The 25722-nt window shown below is 53.9% G+C and overlaps 4 protein-coding genes across 5 annotated transcripts in view; 3 read left to right on the top strand and 1 right to left on the bottom strand.

The window, feature by feature from the left end:
• DCTN3 (dynactin subunit 3) lies at window positions 1–4393 on the top strand. The gene is made up of 7 exons (XM_041422045.1): window positions 1–117; window positions 230–314; window positions 1195–1281; window positions 2162–2245; window positions 2793–2851; window positions 3591–3650; window positions 4055–4393. Exons 1-7 carry the CDS (start codon window positions 19–21, stop codon window positions 4142–4144), a joined length of 564 nt encoding a protein of 187 aa, XP_041277979.1. The 5' UTR covers window positions 1–18; the 3' UTR covers window positions 4145–4393.
• A 1135-nt stretch (window positions 4394–5528) lies between these two features.
• On the top strand, window positions 5529–7994 carry RPP25L (ribonuclease P/MRP subunit p25 like). Of its 2 annotated transcripts, none has more exons than XM_041422046.1 (2): window positions 5529–5802; window positions 6667–7994. In XM_041422046.1, the coding sequence occupies exons 1-2, from the start codon at window positions 5575–5577 to the stop codon at window positions 7222–7224; spliced, it is 786 nt and encodes a 261-aa protein (XP_041277980.1). In that variant the 5' UTR covers window positions 5529–5574; the 3' UTR covers window positions 7225–7994. The 2 variants fall into 2 exon arrangements, with proteins under 2 accessions (XP_041277980.1, XP_041277981.1); XM_041422047.1 differs by lacking the exon at window positions 5529–5802 and adding an exon at window positions 6547–6588.
• Window positions 7995–10277: 2283 nt separating this feature from the next.
• On the top strand, window positions 10278–12669 carry ENHO (energy homeostasis associated). Its single transcript, XM_041422048.1, has 2 exons — window positions 10278–10365; window positions 10965–12669. Exon 2 carries the CDS (start codon window positions 11265–11267, stop codon window positions 11448–11450), a length of 186 nt encoding a protein of 61 aa, XP_041277982.1. The 5' UTR covers window positions 10278–10365; window positions 10965–11264; the 3' UTR covers window positions 11451–12669.
• Window positions 12670–13702: 1033 nt separating this feature from the next.
• DNAI1 (dynein axonemal intermediate chain 1) overlaps window positions 13703–25722 on the bottom strand; it is a 136322-nt gene continuing 124302 nt past the window's right edge. Inside the window, exon 20 of the mRNA XM_041422058.1 lies at window positions 13703–13921. Within this exon, the coding sequence (XP_041277992.1) occupies window positions 13817–13921 (105 nt within the window). The 3' untranslated portion in view covers window positions 13703–13816. The remainder of the gene's footprint in view (window positions 13922–25722) is intronic.

A 25722-nucleotide genomic window follows, 5' to 3' on the forward strand; every position in this document is an offset into this window, starting at 1 on the left:
CTTCCGCACGGCACAAAGATGGCGGCGGGCGCTGCGGAGCTGCGGCGGCTGCAGTGGCGGCTGGAGGAGCTGGAGCGACGCGTCGGTCTCGGCGGCGGGGGCTGCGGGCCGCGAAAGGTGCCGGGGGGGAGCTGCGGCCGGGGACCGTTTGGTGCGGCCTGGCGGGGCCTGGGGTGCCGCTGCCCGGCGGGGCCTGACAGCTCCGTCCCCTCCCTCTGTGCCTCTGCAGGTGGCGGACGAGCTGGTGAAGGTGCAGGTGGCGCTGAATAATATCGCCGGCAAGAGGGAGAGGATCAAAATCCTGTTTAAGAAAAGTGAGCAGCTCTTGCGGAAGGGCAGGGATTGCAGAGAGCGGGAGGGGGGAGCTCCAGACCGTTCCGCTGCTCTAAACAAAAGCACCTTCCCCACATCTGTTTGTTTTGGGCCCTTATTTCAGTTCGTCTGGCACAGAAATAAGTATCTGGGAGAGGTTTTTGTGCTCGCGGTCCTCCAGCTCAGCAGTCGAGGGTGGAAATGCGCAGTGGGAGCCTGTTATTTGCTCAGTTTCCATCTGCCCGTGTCAGTGCCAGGATCTGCTCTGCCTGAAGTGCAGCCTCTGAAGGCTTTTGGAGCATCAGCTGCTTAAATGAATTCCTGCACACTTGGGCATGCTGAAATAGTTCTGCCCTCTGCGTGCGGTGAGAGCAAAAAAATTCACACTCAGCGGGCAGAACTGGGGAGCTGCCTCCAAACTGGGGGGTACTTCATCCTGCAGAGCTGCCTGTTGGCCAGGTTTTGCTCTGTGCTGTCACAGGAGCAGCAGGGAGGGTCGTTGTGGTCCAAGTCTGCTCAGTATAAAAGAATAAACCATGCTTTTGTGGATGATTTTAAGGACCAGGATGGGGGGCTGTTGACTGATTTTGTCCTGAGGGTGGCAGGTTTCACTCACCTTTGGTAATTGTTATCCAGACAGAAAGCAAGATTTCCAGTTGTCCTTAAAGCAGTGTTTTCTGGCTTGAGCCGCTTGTCAGTTCTTGGTCACAGAGCTCCAAAGTCACGTAGAAATTAATTAATCTTGGGGAAGGTGGGAAAAAAAGGTGGCCAAGTGAGCAGTGTTTGCAAAGTAATCTGGTACATAGAGGGAGGGGAAGCTGCTCTTGTGAATGCCATAACATCTCCCCTACTTTTTGTCTCCAAACCTGTTTATCCCTCCAGTTGAAGATGTAATAAAATACCTTGACCCCCAGTACATCGACAGGATGGCTGTTCCAGACACTATGAAGCTGCAGTTCATCTTAGCAGGTATGGCATGAAACGAGGGGAAACAGGAGGCTTTTGTAGCACTGCAAAAAAAGTGTCCTTTACCTAAGAGGGGTCGGGATGGCTTCCTTTTCTTCAGCTGTAAAGACGTGGCACGGCACGCCCCGTGGAGGTGTCAGAGAGAGGTTTGTACAAGGATGTCTGTCAGCCTCAGTGCTCCCTCCTGCACAGCCACGCTGTACTTTTATCAGCTCTGATCTCTCCCATATTGATCGTTCACTTTAGCCCCAAATTAATCAAAGGCTGGGAGGAAAAGCTGGAGCTAGAATGGTTTCCTCACCCCACTTCCAGTATTCTCCAGGCTGGGACAAAAACAGAAGACATTTGGGTGTATTTTGACATCCCCTGGCCTTGTTCTCTCTTGACCCAAGGAATTTGATCAACCTGCAATGGTACAATCTGTGAATGGAATTCCAAAGAATCATGGAATGTTAAGGGGGTGGAAGGGAACTTAAGGACCATCCAGTCCCAACCCACCCTGCCATAGACAGGGACACCTCCCTGTCCCAGGTTGCTCAGACCCAACACTGCCAGGGATGGAGCATCCATAACCTCCTGGGCAGCCTGTGCCAGTGTCTCACTACCCTCACAGTAAAAATTTATTCCTAATATCCACCCTAAATTTCCCATCTTTCAATTTGTACCCGTTACTCCTTGTCCTGTCATTAGAACTCGGTGGAGATTCTCGTGTATTAAGTTGGTGTGAATCAAGACCCAGGGATGAGCAGCACGAAAGTGTAAATAAAATAATGAACAAGCTCCTTCCTGTAAAGACAGATCAGCTGGAAGAATTACCACTATTTGTGAAAAGCCAGAGCAGTGTTTTGTGTTTACTGGTGTTGCTTCTTGTCCCCCCAACCAGAGGAGCAGGCCATTCCTGCCCGTGCAGCCCTTCTGGAGCAGGTGAAGAACCTCCAGCCCATCTTGGACAGCACCAGTATCCAAGGTATGCATGCTCTTCTGCAAGCTGGAGCTGCAAATGCCACCTGCTGAGCTGTGGCCTGTCCTGCTCTGTTTCCTTTCTCTTCAGCCTGAGACTAGAGAAGAGGACAGCTTAGTGGTGTGAGAGTAAACTGAGTACAACTTGGTCTGCTCCTGCCTCATGCTGCTCTAGCCTGCCTTGCAGGGTTGAGGAGGCGATAGAGGAGCTTGTGAAGCAGGCTGGAGAGAGCACTGTGGCAGAGAGGGTGGAGCCTGGCAGGTCATTCCTTCCTGTGAGCTCTTTTACATCCAGAACATCTCCGTTCCTGGCAGGTGGTTGATGTAATTCTTGAGTAGCCCTCGCTGTGGGCATCCCTGAGCCCGTGCCATGTGCAGGGTAGTTAAGTGGTTTTTTTTAATCCTGTGTGGGTTTTGTCTGTAATGTGGGACACTTGCACTCAGTGAGTGGAGTTCTGCCATGCTGTGCTCGTGGAGGAGGACTGGGCTTTACCTGGGAGCTGTTCCCATGTGCTGTGTAACAACCCAAACTGATTTCTCCTTTGTGCTTCCAGCGGTTCCTGACCATGCAGCCAAACTGCAGCGGCTCTCACAGATCCACATACAGCAGCAGGTACTGTGAATATTCCTATCAGTATTGACTAGAAGGGCCTAGGAACCTTTTGCAAGTGGCTGTACTGACACCCTTGTATTTGTAATTGTTTGAATTGCTCATTTATGGCAGTTTTTTGCAATCTGAATTTTCATAATACGGTCTTAAAGAAGTTTAAGTACTCCAAGGGGGAAAAGGAGCCAGGATTTCTGTGAATTGAGTCCAAGTTGGAAATTTGCCCACCATAACCCTACTCAAAACAGCTTTCAGTGACATGTAGTAAGTGACAGTGGGTTTACTGGTCTTGAATTTCCCCGTCTGCAGAGACATTGAGGCGAAGCATTGGGCTCCTCCAGTGTCCTACTCTCTGGAACTTTGTTGACACTCTCATGCTGTCCCTTCACCCTTTCTCTCCCTGTATGGGCACTCTTGGAGCTGGCAGTGAGTAGCCTGCCAGTTCCTAATGGTCTCTTTCAGCGTTTTGCTGTAAGTTTCTGTTCTGAGGCAAGCCTGGATACTGAGGAGAGGCAGGCAGCAGTGCAAGCCTGGGGGCTTTGCTGCTTCATGGGACCAGTGTTTGTCACCTTTCTCTTGATTGTGAAAACCTGTCCAGCTTCAGTGAGCACCCACAGCCAGGGCATGAGCACTGATCTCAGTGCTGGCCTTGTATGAGTTTCCTGCTGTGCTGGCATGGACTGGGAAGGGAGAAATGTCCTTCACCTTATTTATTGCTCATGCACTGTGGCTCTTCTCATCGCAGGAGAAGCGTCACGATCTCACTGACAGTGTCAAGACACTCCTTGAGGATTACAACAAAATGGTATCCTTTGATCTTGGACGGACCTGGAACACCTGAACCCCTTCCCCTGGTTGATCTGTTGCATCTCCAGCTTGGGGTTTAACAGCCCTTCTGATGTGGTGACACCTGTGTCCCTGTCCTGGCTGCCTAGGATCCCAGTGGCACATCCCAAAGCCACAGTGGGTAGGGAAGCTGTGTGGAAAGCCCTTGCATGGCAGTGGTATGTGGTGTTCACAAGTGCCTCCTGGACTCCTGTACTGTGAAGTGGCAGAGCCACTGGATGGATTGAATCCATGTAGGCTTTCAACAGTCTGGTGCCCTGGGCTCTCCCAAGGAATCAGAATTGTAATGGTGCTGTCAAGATGCTCTGACCTGGGTTTCTTCCTCGCAATTCCCACATTATTTTCCTTAAATGTCATGTCCAGACTCTGCTTCTCTCCAAGCAGTTTGTGCAGTGGAATGAAATCCTGACACGTCTGGAAGTGGCCAAGCAAACAAAACCTGTGGCAGAGTGATGTCAGAGCTGGGAGCGCAGCGTGCTCAGGGCTCCTGTGGCACAGCTTGCATCCTGCTGGTCCCAGCTCCTTCCTGCTTGGCATGAGCATGCTGAAGTGACACGGGAGGGTCCTGGGGCACCCAGCTCTGTACAGAGCCATGCCAGCCCCCAGTCAAAGCCACCCTGCTCCTTAATCTGCCACTATTTGCAAATCTTGGACTTTGCTGAAAGGCATCTGTGTTACTATAGTAAAGTCCTGGAACACTAACTGGGTTATCTGTCTCTCCCTGGGTGTGAGGACTGCTCCTGGCACGGGCTGGGGATTTTTCCCCAGGCAGTGATCTCTTGGCAGCCTCCAGGAGATGGCCAGTGGTTCCTTTTAGCCTTGGGCCTTGGGCCAAGGTCCCACATTGTTCCATAGATGTTGTATTGCATTTTGTTGAAATGGTATGCTCTGTCTCTCCCCTCCGAAATGTATGGTATATTCTAAGCCTGTGGTCCTGCCCTGAACCATCCTGTGTCTAATCCCATTGGCACAAGTCTGATTCTGCGCCCACTTCAATCTCCCTCTTAAGCTGTGCTATGAAATCAGTCACTCTCTTAGCCCTTCTGCTCTCTCAGCCTTTCCCCTCTCTTGCCCCTTCCCTCCCCTAGGCTCCCCCTCCTTCCCCCTCCCCCTTCCCCCCTTTTCCCCCAGTAACCATGCTGATCCCAGAGATGGGACCCCCAATAAACTCTCATCTAATCAGCAACCTCAGAAGCCGTGTGGAGTCTCCTTGCCTGCCTGCTGCTGCCAGCCAGCTCACAGCCTAGGAGGCCCTCCGGGGACCTCCCCGGGGTGCCCCACCCCAAATCGAACTGCAACACATACACTCTGCCGCATGCTCTTCCTGTTCATGTGAGTTGCCTGTGCCCAGGGGAATCTGGTGTTATGGAACTTGTCTGCCTTGTTGTTCTCCCATGTCTGTGCTGAGAGAAGGCAGCAGCTTTTGCCTTTATCCTGCCTCTGCTTTCCTGAGGCTGCTGCAAGCCAAGGCCCCCGTGCTGGCTCTTTCCCTTTCCAGAGAGAGGCACAAGCCATGCCTTGCCTGGTCTGGCTGTAGCATGGAGTTTCCAAAACCATGCTTTTGCAAGAGTCTCAAACCCTTCAGGTTGGTGAGACTCCCCAGCTGAGTGTGCCGTGGGAGCCCTCCAGGAACAGGGCAGAATCCCCACAGGAAGTCCAGAATAGCCGGTCCCTGAACTTTCCCTCATCGGCAACCTCGCTGGTTGTCAAACCACAATGGGGCTGCAGGCCTGCGGAAAACCCCCCCGCTCCCTCCAGCTGCCTGGGGAGCTGCCTGAGGGTGGGAGCTGGCACACGGCCTTTCGTGGGTGCGCACAGGGACAGCGTGTGCGTGCCCGGGGCCGGCAGGGCTGGATGGATGTGCCCGGGGCCGGCACGGCTGGATGGATGTGCCCGGGGCCGGCAGGGCTGGATGTGCCGGTGGGAGCAGGAATTGGCCCGGGACCACCCGGTGGGCGGGGCCGCCGTTCACCCCGCCCGCTACCCGCCCACCCGGCCGTGTGATTGACGGGCGTGGCCCCGCCATCGAGCCACGCCCATCCGCCTCGCGCTTGCGCGCGCCCGGCGTCGGTCGCCATCTTGTGTCGAAGGGCGCGCTGAGGCGGCCGCAGGTGAGCGCGGGTTCCGAACGCCCCACCGGGGCATCCCTGACTCCCACCCCGGCTTTCCCGCGTCCCACCGCGGCGGCCTGGCTCCCCCCGGGCCCCCAGACACCCATGGCGGCGGCGGCCGTGTGGGGGTGAGGGCCTCGTGTGCTCCCAGGGTTCGGAGCCGGGTCTCCGCGCTGCCGTGTCCCTCAGGAGGATGGGGTGCGGGGTGCAGGGTCTGGGTGCAGCGGGTAACAAAGTACTGCGGCCTTCAGCACCTTGAGCTGTGAGGTGGGGACGTGGAGTGCCCTGCGCAGGGTCAAGCTTGGCACAGACGGCAGCTGTGAGACCTGGCCTTTCCGTCTTTCCCTCGAGGAAACCTTTTCTTGTTGCTGCAATCCCTGGCTTGCCATCTCCCGGGTGACATGCAGTGTTTTACCCTCAGCTGGGCTGGCCAGGTCCCCAAGAGCCTGTATTTGTACACGAGGTGCTGCGTGTGAACTGTGCTTGAATTCATCCTGTGCGTGTTCTGGTGCAGCTGTGGCCAGCATCCCCGAGTTGTGTTCTTAGTCACCCCATCCCACTTGTTTGTTCTGTCTTCTCATGTGATACAGCAGTGTTTTTCATGTCAGCCTCCTTAGGCCCACAACACTAATGCTGTTTCTTTCACAGGCTGCATGCCAAGGCTCAGGCTGCCCTGTGGTAACATTCATACTGTAGGTATGTCACTATGAGGACTGGCCTAATCTTTTGGTTATGCCTTTCCAGGATTCCCAGCCCTGATCGTTCAGAGTGCCCTTCAGAGGAAAGGTAGCTAACTGTGGTGAGAGTTTCTTTGTGCAGCAATTACACTGGGCTGGGTGTTCATGGGTCTGTTTTCCTTTTCAGCATTGCAGAATGGAGAACTATAAGAAGACCAAAATTGTGGAGAAACCTTGTCCTCTTCCTTTCACTGACCTGCCTGCTGATATTATCGAAATGAAGGTGAAGGACGGGAGCAAAATTAGGAATCTGATGGGCTATGCCATGAGCAAGATGGAGCAGGACTCGGTGAGGCAGATTCTTTTCACTGGCTCAGGCAAGGCCGTCAGCAAGACCATCACCTGTGTGGAAATCATGAAACGAAGGCTGAAGGAGCTGCACCAGATCACCAAAGTGCTCTTCAAACAGATCGAAGAAATCTGGGAACCCATTGTGCCTGAGGCAGGCCTCGATGCCTTGACAGTGAAGAGAAACATTCCTGCCATATGTGTCCTGCTGAGCAAAGATGCCCTGGATCCTCAGGAGCCGGGATACCAGGCCCCAGGATCTTTCGATGCCTTCTGGACTGAGACGCTGAAAGCAGAACCGCAGGGCCAGATGAAGAGGAAGCAGGGTGGAGGCCGGGGAGCTGCCAGCACAGGGAAGCACCCTCGCTCCACCGGGGGAATCCCGGGGGGGCCCTGAGGCCGCAGCTCCGCGCGTGGTTCAGGGAGCTGCAGAAACCAGCCCGGGGCTGTGGCTGCACAGCTGCTGCTGGACACGGGGGCTCACAGAGGACGAGCGGACTGTTAGGACTGGCTGTGATCATAGCTGTCTGAAAATGTGTTTTGACAAGTTCCCTTGCCAAAGGCTGCCGGGCTGTACTCCTTAGGGGATCACGGAAGATGGGAATTGCCTCTTCTTGAGCGAGAACTGTTGGTGTGCTGTCAGTGAGTCCCAGCAAAGGGCTGCTAGCCCAGTGAGGTTTCAGGTGCCTGGGCGTGCAGCAGTCCGGGCAGTGGGACAGACGCCTGTCTGTGTGGCAGGTGCAGGTTGCTCTGACCAGTATAAAGGGGAGACAGGACCTGATGTGGATCCCTGGGGAAGCTGCCAGTGTCGCCCAGGCTCATGAGCATACAGACAGCAGGGCACGGGGCTGGGACAACTCTTTCTGTGCCTGAAGAGTTCTGCTGAGCCTGTGGGGAGGTTGAATGTGGGACTGCCGGGATGCAGCTCTGTCTGGCATCGTGTGCATGTAGCTCCTTGGCTCAGCAGAGCTGGCAGTCGTGGTTCTCTCTCCAAACAGGGAGCAGTCGACTCGCGTTGTAACCAGCCTGAAATCCTGTGGCTCTGCAGCTGTCCTGGGGTGGTGGTAATGGGAAGCTCCAAAGGATCTTGTTCTTTCCCCTTTCTGCTCCTTGATAATGCACAAAGATGGCTTTAAAATAAAGATGTAACTTCATGTAACTTGGAAATTTGTCATGTCTTACTCATCCCACTGGAGGTCACCCTGTAAGCGTTGGTGGCGGGGTTGCAGCTGCTGGCTGAAGCTCTTCCTGCCCTCCTGCTGCTCTGTTTGTACCTCAGGTTTGCAGCTGCTGGCTGAAGCTCTTCTCTTCCTGCCCTCCTGCTGCTCTGTTTGTACCTCTCGTGACTGTAAATGGACCCTGATCCAAGGGGAGGTTAATATGCAAATATTAACCTCCTTTCACATCCAAAATAGATCAAGGTTCTGTTTCTTTTCTGTGAAGTTTTTTCCTAATATTTTTTCCCCTCCTTTAATAAACTGGCTGGAACTGCAGCCTCAAAAAGACTCGTCCTGAACTCTGCTGAGTGAGGCAAAGGATGGATCATCTTTCCTTGTGCAGTAGTTTCCCTCCTGGAGCAGGTCTGGTCAGTAATTCTGGGCCAGAGAGAAGGGCTGTTCCTGTGGCTGAGCTCTTGTCCTGTGTGCTCTTCCCGCTCTTCCCGTGTCACTGCTTGTGCAGTGAGCTCCAGCTGGACCCAGCACTCTGCACTGGCAGTGAAAGGGTAACAAGCATCAAAGGAAGAGATTTTAGCGAGGTGAGGGGGAGCAGGAGCGGTGCAGCGTTACCTGCAGCCAGACAACTCCGCCAGCCTGCCTGGTGCACAGACACCTGCCTTGCATCCCAACAAGCGCCAGTGGAGCCAGGACTGTGCCAGGCTTGCACGCCTCCTCCCCCCCTTCTGGAGGTCTCACTGCTCCCTGCTCCGCTACCTGGAGGGAGTCAGGGAAACACTTGGACCTGCCTGCTGTGCTGGCAGATGGGAGTCCTGGGGATGGGGCAGAGTTAGTCTGTTTTATCTTTCTGCTGTTCCCAGCTGCTGCTCCCTTACATCTAAGGAGGAGACCGCTTTTCTCGACTAATTAGAGATTAGCCATAAATGCCAAGGAAGATGCTTGAGTGTCTGATCAGATGCCTTCTGACATTTCAACTGGCAATGTGTCTGTGTTTACTCAAAACACCCTCTTAGCAGAGAGTCGAGAGAGCCAGATCCTCAGGCAGCATGTGTAACCCTCCCTCACGGCCGTGGCACGTTTAAAGCCACTCATCAAAGCTGCAAAGTGATTGTGATTTTTGTTTTACTGGAAGTTATCCTCAGCTGGCTTGGTGGCTCTCCCTTCAGGACTGCGCTTTACCCAGCCACCACACCCATGGGTTCGGGTCAGCGGAGGGATGTCCCATCTCCCTTACAGCTCTGCCTTCGCCAATCCTTCATCCCGCTGCCCGGAGACACGCCGTGCGGCGAAGCCTGGCTGCCCGGTGTCCCTGCTGTGCATCTGTGTCACCACGCGCATGTGGTGCTTGGGCAGAACCACTGGCAGTACCGGGCAGTACCAGGGGCAGTAGTGCCGGTAGTACCGGGGCAGTACCAGGGCAGTACCGGCTCAGTACCGCTGGCAGTACCGGAGCAGTACCGGGGCAGTACCGGGGCAGTGCCGGATGAGTACCAGGCCAGTACCGGGGCAGTACCGGGGTCAGTACCAGCGCAGTACCAGGGAAGTACCGGGGACAGTACCGGGACAGTACCGGGGGCAGTACCGGGCAGTACCGGGACAGTACCGGGCAGTACCGGGACAGTACCAGGCAGTATCGGGGGCAGTACCGGGGGCAGTACCGGGACAGTACCGGGGCAGTACCGGGGGCAGTACCGGGCAGTATCGGACAGTACTGGGCAGTATCGGGCAGTACCGAGGCAGTATCGGGCAGTACCGGGACAGTACCGGGGGCAGTACCGAGGGCAGTACCGGGGGCAGTACCGGGCAGTACCGGGACAGTACCGGGCAGTACCGGGACAGTACCAGGCAGTACCGGGGGCAGCCAGCACCGGGCAGTACCGGGGGCAGTACCGGGGGCAATACCGAGCATTACCGGGACTGTACCGGGACAGTATCGGGCAGTACCGAGCATTACCGGGGCAGTACCGAGCATTACCGGGGGCAGTACCGAGCATTACCGGGACTGTACCAGGACAGTATCGGGCAGTACCGAGCATTACCGGGGCAGTACCGGGGCAGTACCGGGGGCAGTACCGAGCATTACCGGGACAGTACCGGGACAGTATCGGGCAGCACCGCTCCGGGTCCCGGGCCGGGCCGGCAGAGCGCGCGCTGCCCGGCGCTCTTTCCCCCGCCGCTCACGTGGGAGCCGGGAGAGGGGGCGTATCCCGAGGGACGTGTTCGGCCAATGGTAGGCGGCGGGCGGAGGGGCTGACCAATAGTGGGGCGGGGGGCGCCCGCTCCCAGCGGGGCCCCGGCCCCCGCAGCGCCGCCCGCCCTCCCGCCGGCACCGGGGTCCGACCCCGGGGGAGAAGCGGAGGCAGGTGGGTAACGCCGGGGCTCCGCGGCGGGAGGGCGGAGTTGGTGGGACCTGTTGCCGTCCGGTTCCGGGGGCTCCGTGGTTGTCCCGTTCCGCGGCGGGCGGGGGTCAGAGGCCCCGCGGGTCAGAGCCGCAGCCGGGGCTCTGCCCGACCCCGTTAACAGCACAACGGCGGCTGCCCTGCCCACCTGCTGCCACCGCCCCGGCCCCCTTCTGCATGCGGGACCTCGCAGCGGCGTCCCGCCGGCAGGAAGAGGAGTTGGAGGATGGAGAGGGGATCGGAGCGGGGCCAGGGCTGTCCGGAGTCACCCGGGAGTGCACGGGAAGGAGCGTGTGGGCCGCGATGAGGCGACGGGTCTCGCACTGGGGACAGCTCCAGCTTGGTGGCCCAGGCGGGGCGTGAGGGGCAGAGCCAGGGCTGGAAAGGGGTGCTGGAAATGTCCCCCAAACAGCACCTGACCTGGGAGCCGCTGCAGGTTTCGAACTCCAGCGGAGCCCCAGTGGGCCCTGCCAGCTGTGCCCTGGCACCCCACAGCCCGCCCTGAGGGGCTCCCGGAGCCTGTCCCTTCATGCCTGCCGTGACTGCGACTTTCTCTCTTCCAGGTGCTGGAGGGAGAAAGTGATCCCTGTGTCCTCACTGCCCTGTCGGAGGAGGGGAAGCCGAGAGAAAGCTTCCCTGTGGTGTGGTGCAGCCCGGGACACAGCTGTGGGCGGCCGAAGTGACGGGGTGACACTGTCCTGCTGCCAGCCTGGCCCCATCCCCATCCCACCGCCAGCACCGCGGCCGTCCCCTTTGTCCCCTGCCAATGCCGGCAGGTGGAGGCTGCACGCTCAGTCACTGCCCTGGCATCCCAAGCGTGAGCCCGGGCTGTGGGCCCTGCCGATTCCTGCGGGACTGTGGCCATGGCGGCTGCTCTCTCCACCGGAGCGATCGTGGCAATTTCTTTTAACTGTGTCATTGCGTTGCTCATCCTCATCCTCTTCCTCATCCTCTGCAAAGCCTGCAGGACCCCCTCATGTCCCAAGAAGACCCCGGCTTCTGATGTGGATGAGTCGAGGAATGAAGAGAAGTACCTGCTGCAGCCCTGATCTGCCTGGGACTGGGGTATCCGGCTGTGCCAGACTGGATGCCTGTGCTGCAACTCGAGTGCTGGACCAGGCACGATGAAAGCTGAGGGGACACCCTGAGGGGAAAGCTTGCAGGGGCTATGACAGGGGGCACAGCCCTTTGCCTTTGTGGCTTTGATGTGTGAAGTTCCTGCGAGTGCCCACAGGGATGATGGGGATAGAGAGACAGCTGATGGGGATATGCTACAGGGACACTCATGCCTGTCCCAGCAGCCAGTGAGCACAGCAGGAGCTCTGCCTTCAAGTGCACCCCTCATTTGGGAAGAGGGTTGTGGGCTCTTCTCTGGCGCTCATGGCCTGGGCAACAAGGTCACAGACCTGAGCAAAGTTGGCTGGGCGCCTGGAGAGGGGAGGCAGCAGGGCTGGCACAAGTGCAGGCTGGCTGCTCCATGGCAGGGTGTGCCCAGGGAAACCTGAGCAGCCCCAGCCCTCCTGGCAAAGCAGGGTCTTGCCAGTCCAGATGCTTGGGGGTGGCCCTGGGTGCCGTGTGCCCTCAGCCTCAGGTGGGCATCTGGGAGATGCCTGCCTGAGCAGCAGGTTTAATGAGGCACAAGAGGGCCTGCATGGTCTGCCTGATCATCCCCAGCCTGTCTGTCAGTCCCCTCCAGCATTAGCACCAACGCTGCTAGGCAAACCACCCTCCTCCTCCTCCTCGCTGGGTGCGTGTCCCTGCCCTCCCCCCTGCCTGCTCCCAGCCGAGGTTAGCCGTGGTTTCACCCTGCCTGTGAGCAGCAGACGTGCCCTTGCAGGCATCCCCAATCCCGCTGAGAGCAGCCTGGTGTGGCTTTTTCCTGGGGAGATGAGGGTGCCTGGACAAATAGCTTTGAAGGTTCTTTGACCCTGCCTGTTCCCTGGGGATCACAGTGGCTCTGTGGGGAGGGATGCTGTCATCTGGCTTGTCTGCAAGCCTGACAGCTGCATCCCCTGCCCTGCCAGTGGGTGCTGTGGGTTTTGGAGGGCTCTGCCATGCCTTTCCTAGAGCTGAGCAATAGCCACAGTCACCGCTGGCACAGCCACTGCAATAAGGGGACAGAAGGGTGGGGTGGGAGGGATGCCAGTCAGGGTTCCTGCAGAGGCTTGGCCAGGCCTGGCAGAGCCTGAGGCTCCTCCCCGTGTCAGGTGTAGCAAACACATCCCTTTGCAGCCTTGTTTTTACTAGACTAATAAATGGATTGTAGGACCCACGTTGTGTCTCTGAGCTCTACCCAGTGCCTGGAAAATTCGGGGGGAGGTGGAATGTCCTGCCCTCCTGGAGGGCTGAGGAGCGGCTGTCCTGGGGCTCCAGAGGACTGTGGGTGGTTTGCTCAGGGATGCTGATAAGGAAGGGCTCATGTCCACATCTGTCTGTGGCTTTTAAATGCTGGATGGAACCTGACTGGGTATTTCCTGCCTGCCTGCCTGGGGCATGTGGGAGTCAGCAGGGAGCATTCCCCAACCTTTGTGCCAGAGGCACAGAGAGTTTCCAAGCTGTGGCTGTACTTTCCAAGGATGTTTGTGGGAGACAGGCCAGCTGAGCATATGGAGGACACCTGCCACCACACCTGCCCGGTGGCTTTGGTCCCCGGGCCTGGGAGCTGTGCGCAAAGATCTGGTGGTGACAGCCGCCGCTCATCAGCATGCTGTGAGGCCACGCTGCTCCTGCTGCCACCGCAGCCACGCAGCAGGTAATCCTCTGGTGCACACAGAGTGGTGGGAGGCTCTGCAAACCCCGCTGCCCAGCACAGGCACCCCAGCCCCGTGCTGAGGCCCCTGGGGAGAGGGGAGCTGTGAGCCTCCCACAGCTGGTGGCTGGCAGCTGCTGCCATGTGCTGTCTGGAGGCATGGAATGTTTCTCTCTCACAGTACAGGGACACCAGGCCCGGTTTCCAGGCACCCTCTGGCTTAGGCTGACGCCCCAAAATCCAGGCACGCCATTCCATTTGACTTGCACAAATGCCTGGGGGGGTCTGCAGCTTGGAGCTCAGTCTCTCTGGCCACCACTCACACAGTGGGGCTGGCTGCCATGAAGCTGCAGCCCTGAAGTTTTCCTAGGCCCCCTCCTGCCCTCCATAGGCCTCTCATCTGGTGCAAGCCCAATCAAGGCATGGGAAAGCCAAGGGCCTTGTGGCTCTGGGGGGGCCAGGCATGGTGAGATTTGCCTAAGCCAGACTTGACTGCATACCACAGCTCTCTCAGCACCTCGGTTTATTTGTCCGGGCGTGGAGGAAAAGTGTTCCTGCTGTGCAAAAAGTGGGCAGCAGGGGCCCGTGGCTTGCATGCCAAGCAGCCACCGATCAAAGCCGAGCTTGTTTGGCCAGAGGCTGCCCACAGAGTCATCATTCCCCCCCTCACTGCTCTTCCTTGCTCCCTGGCTGTCTCACCAGGCTAAGCAGCTTCTCCAGTTTTGCTATTTCCACCTCGGGACCTTTCTTCACCTCCTGGCCTTTCTTCTCCTGCAAAGAGACCAAGCAGGACAGAACTGTGAGCATGGAGGAAAGCAGGGATGAGGAGGGGTCCAACACAGGGAGGGCTGCTGGAGTGCTATGTTTGAGCTCTCACCCCTCACTGGAGGCTGATCCACAGGGGGATGCACCTGCTTATCCTCATATTTCAAGCCCAAGGTGCCATGAGATGTGTGAAAGCTCCTATGAGCTGGGAAAGGACACTAATGAAGTGCTTGGATGGGAATGATAGTGGATCTATTGATCCACAGTGACTCAAAGCCTTTTCTGCCTCTCCCTAGCTAGACCTTAGCCCATGGGACTGGACCACCCTCTAAGCTATACTCCCAAGAGATGCCAGGTATGCAAGGCTGCTAGGGCAGTGACAGCAGTGCAGATGTCCAGACCTCCCCAAAACATGCCCATCCTGTGCAGGTGCTCCTGGGCAGAGGCAGCCAGAGGAGCAGGGATCATCCCTTTTGCACCCAAATGGCTTTTCCAAGAAGAGCAGCTGGGTGTTGAGAGCCCCTAACCTGGTGGGGAGAAGTGAGTCAGGGCTCCCAGGTGTGCTGTTAACTCCTCACTGAGGCTCTCAGTGCCTGGACACAAGTCTGTGCCAACCCTGATGCACACCTCAGCATGGGCAAGGAGGACAAGCATTTCCCCACATTCCTCTAGCACCTGTCCCAAGCATCCCAGGGGCTCTCTGCCTGAGTGCTAAAGCAAACTACCAGCATCTTGAGAAAAATCACATAGCACAAGGGAAAGAGCCTGCCCAGTTCAGCCCTCACTTGTTTGGGAGCAGCAAGAGCTTTCCAGGCCTGGCAGACGACGATGTCTCTGCTGAAGGCACAAATTCCACTCAGTGGAATTTGCTTTGTGCAGAACATGTTTCTGCTGGGCTGTGGGCTGCAGCATTGTTCTCAACAGAGTTCTGGCACTTTGGGAAAGTGATTAACTGGGCTTAGGCTCTCCAGGTTCACATCATGTAAGACACAGCTGCAGCAGAGGAATTTTCCAAGCTACACTGAGCCCACCAAGCCCTCCGGCAGCTGAGCATCTACACCATGGGATTTCTCCAAACAGTCACCACTTCCATCATGAAGTGTTGTTGCCTTTCAGTCACAGCCTTCCCCTTTGCCAGCCTGCTGGATCTTGCCTTGCCTCTGGATTTGGTGGGACACCCCTGCTTTGGGGCTGGGGAGCTCCTCTGTGTGCAGCATGGCTCTGGGCACCCCAGAAAGCAGCTGCCAAGCCTAGGTGAGCAGGAGGGTTGGCACAGTCTGGCAGGTGGGCTCAGGAGAGGTGGCAGCGGGCCTCCTACACGGCAGCAGAGCAAAGGGAAAGGAGCATCCCTGACCAGGCTCCAAGGCAGCCTGCAGGAAGCTGCTGTATGGCTCTTCTTGGCATCCCCAAAGCCAACCTCTGCTCTCCGTGCTCTCAGAAGGCCACAGGAGCAGCACTCAGCATCGGAAGAAGGAGACTGCCAGCTTTCCTCTCTCCCCACTTAGAACAGATCAATTCTCCTCCCGCGGAATCAGCCCCGCTGATGGCCGCGGGTGCCGCACTTACAAACACACACCTTCCCTTCGGCACTCGGGAATGCCAGTGCACAACACGGGAGAGCTCTTAGCCCACACGCGTCTCACCACCTTCCTCTAGCAAACGTGGGCATTGCTGAGTGATGACAAGGGGAAAGTCCCCGGGGAATCCCTGTGCCCTCCCTCCTCCCAGCCCAGCACAACCTCCATGGAACAGAGGTTTCCTAAGCTGCCGGAGCACACTGCTGAGATGAAAGCACTCCTGGGGGAGGATGGGGATGGGGATATTTGGAAACCCCTCTGCCTGCAAGAAGAAAGCCCCACTGCTGTTCTGAGCACTGGGATGAGCCCAGGTTCTTTTATTTACGGAGTCCATCGTGTGCATGGTGGGGCAGTGCTGGTTTGTATTAATGCCAACAGGTGAGCAGCACCCTTTGTGGCTCTGGTCTGGGCACTGCGGGCAATGTTTGTAATAACAGCCCACACCACAGTAGAGCATCTCTCTGAGTGAGAGCCTTGGGATACATACAGCTGCTTGAGGTATTTCAGGACTTAGCTATTTCTGCAGAAAAGCTGTTTTGCTGTCTGACAGAGTTCAAACTCCTCCCTTTGGCTCTCTGTGTCACATACAGCACCAGTCAAGGTCCTCGGGACAGGCCAAAGAGACACCTGCTTTGCTCAAATGGGCAGAGAAGATGCAGAAGCCACCTCCCACCAATCCGTCTCCATCCCAAGCCCTTTCATCTCTCTACTGGCAGGGTCAGGAAGAAACCCTGACTGATGTCCTGCAGGCCCATGGTAACTGTGTCTAAGCCTTGCTGAACTCACCAGCCTCAGGCAAGGTTCAGCTCCTGGTCACCAAACTGTCCCTAAAACTTTGACTTTCACACTGGCTCAGCTCCTTTGGTGCTTCTGAGCACGTTGTAACAAAGCCACATGCAAGTCTGTAATGAGCCGTAGCTGAACCACAACCCTAATTTAACGCCACATAACCAAGCAAGCGAGATGACACAGGGAATGGAAATTATAATGTCCTTTTGGGGGCACTGGAATGGAAAGTTTCCCTTTATTCTGTCATCTGCTTCTCCCAGGGCACTTGTGCTTGTGATCTGGCTAGGCCTCTGATGGCACCAGCACAGCACTGTGGGATCTGCTTGGATGCACGTGGCAGCTTCCCTCAAATCCAGGGACTTTGGCTGCACCAGACCTCTGAGGAGCAGTCCTTCTTGGAGCAGGGCTATCGTGATGTCCCAGGGCACACACGAGGCGGGGAAGTGTCACTTCCATGAGCGGCTGCCGAAAGGCTCTGCCTCCAGCAGGTGCCACAGCCAGGTGTGGAGAGGGCACTCGTGGGGCTCTGACACCATGTGTGTAGCTGAGCCTGTCCTCCACCTACATCCCCGCTTACACCACATCCATAGGCTCATCAGGAGCTGAGAGTGAGTCAGGGCAGATCAGTCCTCCCCATGAAGCTGTTAGATGCAGAGCTGAGATTACATGGGAGGTCTGTCCTGAGCAGCCCATGGAATGCGTATTGGAGCTGCTCACAGCAGCATTTGCATTGATTTTACTGTTAACTGCTTCCAACTGGAGATCAAAATATTCCTGTTGAAAGGGTGATGGGGGACATGGCAGGAAAGCTCCCGACAGGGCCAGGAATGGTACTCTGTAGGGATGGACTCTGCCCTGCTTACAGAATGTGATCTCAGGGAGGAGAGATGGGGAAGAGACTCCCTGTTTGTGTCCATGCTGCTCTATTTGTTGCCAGGTTTCTCACAGCCCTTACACTCCCTTTACCTCCTGCCTGGGGTCTTTCCTGGCTTGTCAAGCAGGGAAACTGAGGAAAAGTGCAAGGGGCTCAGGCTTACAGGCAGTGTGCAGGACCCTTGATGGTCCTCTCAGCCCCAGGGTGAGTACTGGCACTGGAATTGAAGCAGGAGGGGACAGATGAATGAGGTGAAGCCTCAAGGAGAAGGGTGGAGTGAGAACAAGGACAAAGATGAGGATGAGGACTGGCTGCTTGAAGATCCCTTGACCTTAGGAACCTCAGCCCTACCCATCCCCATGCTGGCACATGCTGAACTCTGCATTCAGGTTAAGGGACTAATTTAAACTGGATTCTTGGCTAATGCCTTCATTCCCTAGTTGAACAGTATGCCACTGAGTTAATAAAATGCTCCCATAAAAGCCGTGATGCTGGCACTTCTCAGCTTCCATGCCTTTTTCCCATTTGTGGGATAATCATGAAACATCTGCTCCAAAGTTTTGATTAAACAAGGCCAAACATGTTTATGTTTTAAAGGAGCAAGGAAGTCAACCACGCTGACATGAGCATAGTCAGGAAAGTCCCCACGACTTCCTTGGGAGCAGAGGTGACCCTTTACCCTGCTGAGCCTTGGCCAAGGGGCACAGGCCTGTCTCTGCCCTGCTGCTGTCATGACACTGATGTCATTCCTTACTCGATGGGACTGCTGGATACAGTCATGCTGGAACAGGATCTAGACATTTTATAAAGCAGCCCAGTGACCTAAGAACTGGCCTCCCGTGCACAAGGGTTTAAGCTTTTACAGAGTTGTTTTGAAGGGGTGAGAAGCCTCAAGAAGACACCTAAAACTGCTTATTCTTATTATCCTCAGTGGGAAGGGGCACACAGCCTGCCAGCTGTTCAGAGGTGTATTTCTTTGGGAGAAGGTCTTTTCTTGTTCCTTCTGCTCAGGTTAAGGTGACAGTTTCAGGGTAAGGGCTCCTCCATTACCAAAACACACTAGTGGCTGGCCTGGTGAACTCAGTGAATGAAAGCAAAGATGAAGCTTCCCTGGAGCATTTCTGTCAGGAAGACCAAGGAAAGCCAAACTTCTTCATGAACACAGAAAAATTTTCCTCATCATCTTCCTGGGCCACTAACTAAACATTAATAGGATCAACAGGAATATGATAAGAGCAGTAGCCCTGAAGCCTTCCAGATCTACCTCATCATGCTCCTATTGCAACCCAGTGCTGCCAAATGAAGCTGGAGTTGTGCTGAGCTGGGGATGATGTCTGTGCCAGGACCACTTCTGGGCTCTCAAGAAGTCCATTTACATGCAACTGCAACCTGCTTTTCAACCACAGAAAGCCTTGAGGTACACTCACAGCCTGATCTGACAGCATCGCTCCTGGCCCAAGGAAGGATTAGCTGACAGACTGGAGATAAGGATTTAGGCTAATTCCACTACTGTTTGGAAATAAATGACACAGTAAACGTTTTTTCAGGGAATGAAACAATTTTGCAGGGGATGGCTGGGTCGTGCAGGTGACAGCAGCCACAGAGGATCACTGGCCTCAAGGATGCTCTTACCACCAGCTTCAGGTACAGCCTGTGCAGTTCAGGGCAAGCACCCCCACGTTGCTCAAGGTCACATCCTGACTCAGAAATTTGGCCTGGAATCTGCACTGGCCATGCCAAAGCATAGCAGGGCACAAGGGTCTCAGGGCCCCAGCTGACTGCCTTTGCTTGTTGGAAGTCACCACTTAAATTGGGTCACAGTGCTAGGACCAGCCTGTGGCTGAGCAGCACACATCTGCCAGGAAAGGCATGGGAACAAAGGTCAGGACATCCAGCAGGCAGGAAGTGCAAACAAAATTGGATCAGACCTGGAAGTGGATGGGATTGTCACTGGAAATAAACCAGAAGGAATTGGGCAGGGCATGTGGGCAGGGGTCACTTGTCCCTAAATAGTGGGTAGCTGCCCACAGCACACCACAGAGCTGGCCTGTTCACAAACAGCCATGGGAGAGGGGAGGGGATGCCTGATGGAATGGATGGGCTCTGCAGCAGCAGCAGGGAGCCAACAGCCTGGTCAAATCCGTGGCCATCAGGGAGCAGAGCCTGTGCATCCTCAGTGCTCTGTGTCTGCTCTGCCAGGGGCTGGCTGGGACTTGCTCACCCCCACTGCAGTGTCCTCTGGCCAAGCAGAAATTGTGCACACAGCAGGAGCTGTTCCCTATTCTTGCTAACTCCAGAGCCTCGAGCAATGTCTCTTACAGACCACTAATTTAGGCACCTAAATTTAGCTATAAAAAGACCACATTTAGCATGAAAACTTCAGTGAACAAGGCCAAGCTGAGAGCAGACTTGTCTCATGGCAGTCCCCACAGCTCCTCTGAACAGGGCATTACAGTGATTTGTTACCTCCTTCCAAATTTATCCCCGTACCAGCTGCAGAAACCCACCAAAACCATCTAAAACTCTTGGTCTTCTATCTTTTCCATTGTCTGACACAAGTTCAAAAGAGGGATGTTGTCATGACCCACAGTTCACGAAAGCTTTAAAAAGAAGGATAAATTTTAAAGTCATCTTAAGACATTATGTGTCTGAAATTAGCCAATACCATTAACTCTGCCCTGCACAGATGCTGTGACTAGGAAACATCAGCAACAGGGTCCCAAGAGGTCACACTGTGTTTTGTCAGCCTTGAGGACAATTTGGCTAAACTCTAACTGTGACCTCTGGGTGTGTGAGATGAAGAACAGCTTTCTTTTGGGTCTCATCAGCCTTAGTCACTGAGATGAGCCAACATCTATAGACTCTATTTGAATAGAATAGCCTGGTGAGAAAAAAAAAAACAAAAAAGCTCTTCACAAGGTACATGGAAAAGATTTTCAGTTGTATCACTTAAGTGACTTGTACTAAGCACCGAGAAAAACCATTGTGTGCTCATTGTGCAAGGCAATTACCCTGTCCTGGCACACTGAGACTTCCTGATGGAGTGAGAGTGGGATAAAACCCCTAAAAGCTTTTTCCTCAAGCCCAGGGAGTCCTGGTGGTGCAAACACCATTTGGATAAGGACAGAGGGAATGGGACGCCCTTTCCTTCACCTCACTGTGGGGACAGGCAGTGCACCACCCACTCAAACCCTGGATCCAGCCCTCCTGGATTCAGATTTTCTGCAGTGCCATTTGGCTCATCAAGATGGGATAAATTATTTCAAGTAGCTTTTAACGTTTTGTGAAGCCCCAATACTCAAAGGCTGTCTACATGCCAGGTGTTATAATGGGATGCAAAGGCTGGTGGGAGCATTAGTGCCCAGTGTTTTAGCCGTGGAATCTCTCAGACACAAGCAGCAGGGAGGAAGGAAATGAGAAAGGGATTTTTATTGAGATTGTCCATAAAACCCACTAGACAGGCAATACTTTGTGTTCTAGCTTGACTTCAAATATTGCTGAAATTCCAGTGACACCCAGACACCAAACCTCAGTGTAACCTAGGCAATCCAAAAGCTGAGCAGGCTTCCCTACTCTTGCACCTGCCGTGAGGGGCCACATCTGCAGCACCTCTTCACTCGGGCTGGCAAACCTGATGTGAAAGGCTTGGGCACACACAGCACCCACAGGCACGTACATCAAACCCATCCAGAGGGATAAAATCAAGGATATGCCCTGCAGAGTGCAGTGACCCCAGCATTCTTAAGCTGCAGCCCTTGATTCCTGCCAGGCAGCACAGTCAGCCACCCAGCAACATCAGCATCTCTTTCTTTCTTTCTTTCTTTCTTTCTTTCTTTCTTTCTTTCTTTCTTTCTTTCTTTCTTTCTTTCTTTCTTTCTTTCTTTCTTTCTTTCCCTTCCTTCCTTCCTTCCTTCCTTCCTTCCTTCCTTCCTTCCGCTTTACTTTAGCATTTTGGCATGCCAGCTCAGTAAGCTGTTATGGATTAGAGTTTAATAAAATCAATCAAACACGAATGTGAATATGCAGCTCCTGCAACTCTTGGGTGGTGCTGTTATATCACAGAGCACAGCATCTCATGAGAGAACATTTGCAGTTGTATGAACAGTATATTTTAAAAAGCTGGAATTTTTTCAATGCTTTTTTCTCTGGCCACCATTGTTAACACATACACATCCACCTTGATCCTCTTTTAACTGCCTTAAGAAAGTCCAGCTGCTGTTTTTCTTTTAGCACAGCACCTTCTTTAATTTTTTTTAAAATACAGTTCATAAAAGTATTTGTATAGGAAATATATTCTTGGTTGCTACTTACATGGGAGCACGTGAATATACTTCATTTTGGATAAATGTAAGTACACGGGAAACTGGATTTTGTTATTATTAGAAGTAAAAATAAATGTCCTTGCTCAAAGAAGCCTCATATGTAATAACATTAAATGCCAATGGCATGAAAGATGTATTATGACTGATACTCTTCTGCTTATGAAAAAACTCAGTCTGCAATTTAATGTCAAGGCACATTCCTCTCTTTCTCTTTCCTGCTCTCCATGACTGAACTCAGGGATGCTTCAGAAACTGCACTAGATATTTCAGCCATGTGAACAATTTTGTCATCCCAACAATGCATTCTCCTTGTGTATTTTTCATTTAAATCACAGAGTCACCTGGGGCAGAGCTAGGAGGCGTTAGTTCACTAGTACACTCTTGTTCATGGTGGGAGCAGCTACTCTTAAATTGCTTCTGACAGATGCTTGTCCAGTCCTTGGGGTGCCCAGCACAAGAGACCCCACAGAGTGGATTGTCCCACTCTGCTCCCAACACCTGCACAGCCATTTCTTTTGAAATTCTTCAGGAATGGTGCTGCCAACCCATTCTTGGAGATATCTGTCAGCATGTCCCTCTTACGCCCACTGAAATCTTCTCCCTAAGTCTTTTCCTGCTGTTCTGTTACCTCAGAGCACTGCCTTCCTTACCCTGCCAGCCCAGGATCTCTTCGGGAGTGCTCATCTCTCTCATCTCCCTGTTTCCAGCCTCTCAGCTGGCTGTGCTGCCCTCGCTGCTCTCCTGCTCCTCATGACCCTCAACCCCAGTACCCAAAACTGGAGCAGAGGCCTTTGCACTGCAGAGCCTGCAACAGGGTCAGATCATGTTTCCTGCTCACTCCGCTGCTGCCTGAGCTCTCTGCTCAGGTAAGTGAGACCTTTCTCTGTTCACCTCCTCAGCCAGTTATTCCAGCCTCCTTTCCCTCTCCTTCTGTTTGCCTCCATCCTCACCAAAGTGCATCCTGTTTATTTCAGACTGAGTCTCCCCATTTGCCACAGATTAAATGACTTGCACAGCTTCTCTCCACCTGCTGCACAGGAAACCGCCAGGCAAATGACAAATGCCACACAAACACTCCCAGGCCTGGGAACCAGATACACTGTTAGCCTGGACAGCGTGGGACGTCACGCTAAATCACATCAGCCACGACTGAGTGATGCTGCAGCATGCAAATCAGGGCTTAAAAGAGGTCAGCGAGGAGCTGGACGCAGGACAAGCACAGGAAATCCTGCAGCTAGAGCCGTTGTTCTTCCCTGGGATTTTACACAGTCGTGGCAGCTGAGAAATCCCTTCCTGCCCCACAGACAGACAGGGCCCAGTTGTATCCCACCACAGCGCTGCTTTGCCCTGGGAGCTCCTGAGGGCTGCTGGTGTCAATCCTCTCCTGGAGTGGGCTTGGCATAGTGCTGCTCCATGCAGGATGATTTTTGCTGCCTGTTGAGATGCCACACACCCTGCAGCGATGCTGAGGTTGTGCTACACACGCCCCATCCACGCTCACTGACCCAGCTGCACTGGACTGTCCATATGGGTCTGAGCAAGGGCTGTGCAGAGAACAGGATTCCTGCTCATCTGACTGCAAACGCAGGGCCCAAGCACTGCATATCAGACAGAAGCAGACAGGATAAAACAGTGTAGGAGAATTCCAGCAACATGCTGGGAGGCGGCTCAGAGAGTGCTCCTCTGGGGCGCAGGCACACACAGAAGCACTCACTCATTTCCTTCTGGGAGACACTGCCAGCAGCGTGCTGATATGGCCTGACCTGGTCAAAAGCTGCTCTGCAGGAAGGAACCCAGGATGGACCTGGGTGTGGGCTCCCTGGCATGCAGTGACGGGGATGGCAGCAGGGCTGGAGCTGGGGATGCTCCTGTCGCACCAGCAGACACAGATTACCATGTGCTCTGGTGATGTGTCCCTACCCATGCCTCACTCTGACCCTGCCACCCAGGAACAGGGGGTCTTCTGGGTCCTGTGTGGAGACAAAGATGAGGCACACTCTGAATAAAAAGCAAATCTAGAGTCTGTGTTCATGTAAGCTGTTCAAGCAGGAGGCAGCCAATTTTAACAACAATCCAGTCTTAAGACTCTGATCTGGCTCCAGCCCAAGTCTTTGTACTAAGCTCCCTGACATCCTGTTTAGAAAAGTATTATTAAAATCTAATTGCTTCATGCATATATTGCTGTTTTAATTATAACAGAAGCAGGAGAGAGAGATGTGAGCAGTAATCAGTCTCTCTGATACTAATACATTTTTGAAGAAGGAACTGGCCATGGGAAAAGCCAATCCAACACCATCTGTGGAAACCATAGGGAGATATTTCTAGTGATTGTCCACACTGCCAACAGCACAGTCTCAGTGTGGCCAGGAGTGGCCTCCCTAAAGACCTCTTTGCTTTGAGACACTGACTGGGACGCTGCACCTGAATTAATTTCACATGTTCGCTGCTGTGTCTCTGCTGTACCGAAATGTAATTACTTCAGAGCCATAGACCAGTGAAACCCATCTGCTCAGCTGGCTGCTGAAACTAATGGATATTCTTTGAAACAAAGTATTGCAAAATAGAGGCATGCTAGAAAGAAAATTATGTAGAAGTCATCAAGGTCCTTAAGGCAAGCACTTCCTGAAGTAATCTCTCCACTACCCAGCAAGTCCCACGAGTACCAAAGATGGAACAAGGTTAACCAGCAGCTGGCAGTTTCAGCAAAACAGAGGCCAAGATGGCAAAATAAATGATCTGACAAATAATTGCAGATGTAAGGACTAGAGGGGACCTGTTGACAGAGGTTAACCAACACCAATGCAATCCTTAACACTAAGTGGATAGGTGCACTACAGAAAAATTCTTCACCAAAAAGGCTTGTCAAGCACTGGAAGAGGCTGCCCGGGGAAGTTGTGGTGTCACCAGTGCTGGAGGTATTTAAAAGATATGCTGACACTCCAGGACATGATTTAGCGATGGGCTTGGCAGTGCTGTGTTAACAGCTGGAACTATCACACAAAGCTGCTCACTGTAGTGTCACTGAAAGCCTCAAAACACCAGCAAACATGGCCTGATCCTTGCCTCGCTCTTTGTATGGCTGGGGCTGGACAGACGGACATGGCTGGGGCAATGCTGCCAGGCAAACAGCCACCATTCCTCCTGGGGGCCCTCAAGGTCTCCTTGACAGAGTGGCAGAGTTCTCATCACATCTGGATTCCAGTTCTGGCTCCAGATTCCAGTGGCACAGTCAGATCATCATCTCAGGAGGGGTCACTTCTCCCCAGGCTCTGTTTGCATTCTGAGCAGAGCCCAGGCACTGACTCCTGGTACCACCCCGGTGCGAGGGAATCCCTGAAAGTCAGATGTGTTGTCAGGCTGCAGGTCTGGGGAGAACTAGTAAGGACTGAACAAGAACCTGGTGATGTTTTCAGAGTGTTCAAGGTGACAACCAGAGTTGTTCCTTTCCATAAGCACAAAGGAGATTCCTAAACTTGCTTAGAGGAGTGGTGGAAGCAATTGTTTTGTAGAAATAATGTTGCCTCAATCCCCCATATCCCACTGCTTCTCCCACAAAACAGTTAACCCTGTGGATCCTGGGAGATGCAGACAGGAATGCCAAGGTATGGTGGTTTCTCCAGGCCCTTTGCTGATCCAGCTCTTCCCTTCACTGTGAGGGAAGAGTCACCATCACTTGAGAGCTGGGTGAGACACAGCCCTGCAGGGGATGAGCACATTACACTGCTGCATGCCTGGCATCAAGAATGATCCTGGAAAGAGACGTTTTCACAGCTGGCAACCAAGCAGGAAATAAAAGGAAGACAGAAAGGAGGCACTTGTGCTCAGAAAATTAAATCCAAATTACAGTAATTATACTTGCATTAACACCCTATTTGCCGTAAAGATGCATAACATCCTTAGGTGAGAGCTGCAACTGTCCTGAAGGTGAGAAGAAGGTAACTGGAGAAAGAGTGCCAGCTTCTCCCTAGCTTGTAAAATCCTTAAGAAGTCTGGATCATCATGAATGGTTGTTTGCAATTTAAATTCCCCAGCAACCACCTGTAAATGAGTCAGCAATCCAGCAAGAGCAGCACAGAACCTGTAACAGAGCTGATTTATTCCAGCAATCCATGATTTAACCCATAAAGAAAGGCATTGTTTTCTATATGACAATCTGGGGTTTGTATTCTATTGTGGCATACATAATATGAGACAAATTCTCACCTCACTCCATGATTAAATCACATCCTGTTGGAGGCATGGGAT

This window comes from Onychostruthus taczanowskii, unplaced genomic scaffold (assembly GCF_017590055.1).
Source record: "Onychostruthus taczanowskii isolate IOZ18803 unplaced genomic scaffold, ASM1759005v1 scaffold70, whole genome shotgun sequence".
NCBI classification, from domain to species: domain Eukaryota; kingdom Metazoa; phylum Chordata; class Aves; order Passeriformes; family Passeridae; genus Onychostruthus; species Onychostruthus taczanowskii.

Excerpts from the sequence above, each read along its gene's own strand:
- DCTN3 (XM_041422045.1), top strand. The coding sequence starts at position 19 with ATGGCGGCGGGCGCTGCGGAGCTGCGGCGGCTGCAGTGGCGGCTGGAG. Across the intron at positions 118-229 it reads GGGGCTGCGGGCCGCGAAAG|GTGGCGGACGAGCTGGTGAA; the intron begins GTGCCGGGGGGG and ends GTGCCTCTGCAG. Across the intron at positions 2,852-3,590 it reads AGATCCACATACAGCAGCAG|GAGAAGCGTCACGATCTCAC; the intron begins GTACTGTGAATA and ends TTCTCATCGCAG.
- RPP25L (XM_041422046.1), top strand. The coding sequence starts at position 5,575 with ATGGATGTGCCCGGGGCCGGCAGGGCTGGATGTGCCGGTGGGAGCAGG. Across the intron at positions 5,803-6,666 it reads GCGCGCTGAGGCGGCCGCAG|CATTGCAGAATGGAGAACTA; the intron begins GTGAGCGCGGGT and ends TTTCCTTTTCAG.
- ENHO (XM_041422048.1), top strand. The coding sequence starts at position 11,265 with ATGGCGGCTGCTCTCTCCACCGGAGCGATCGTGGCAATTTCTTTTAAC.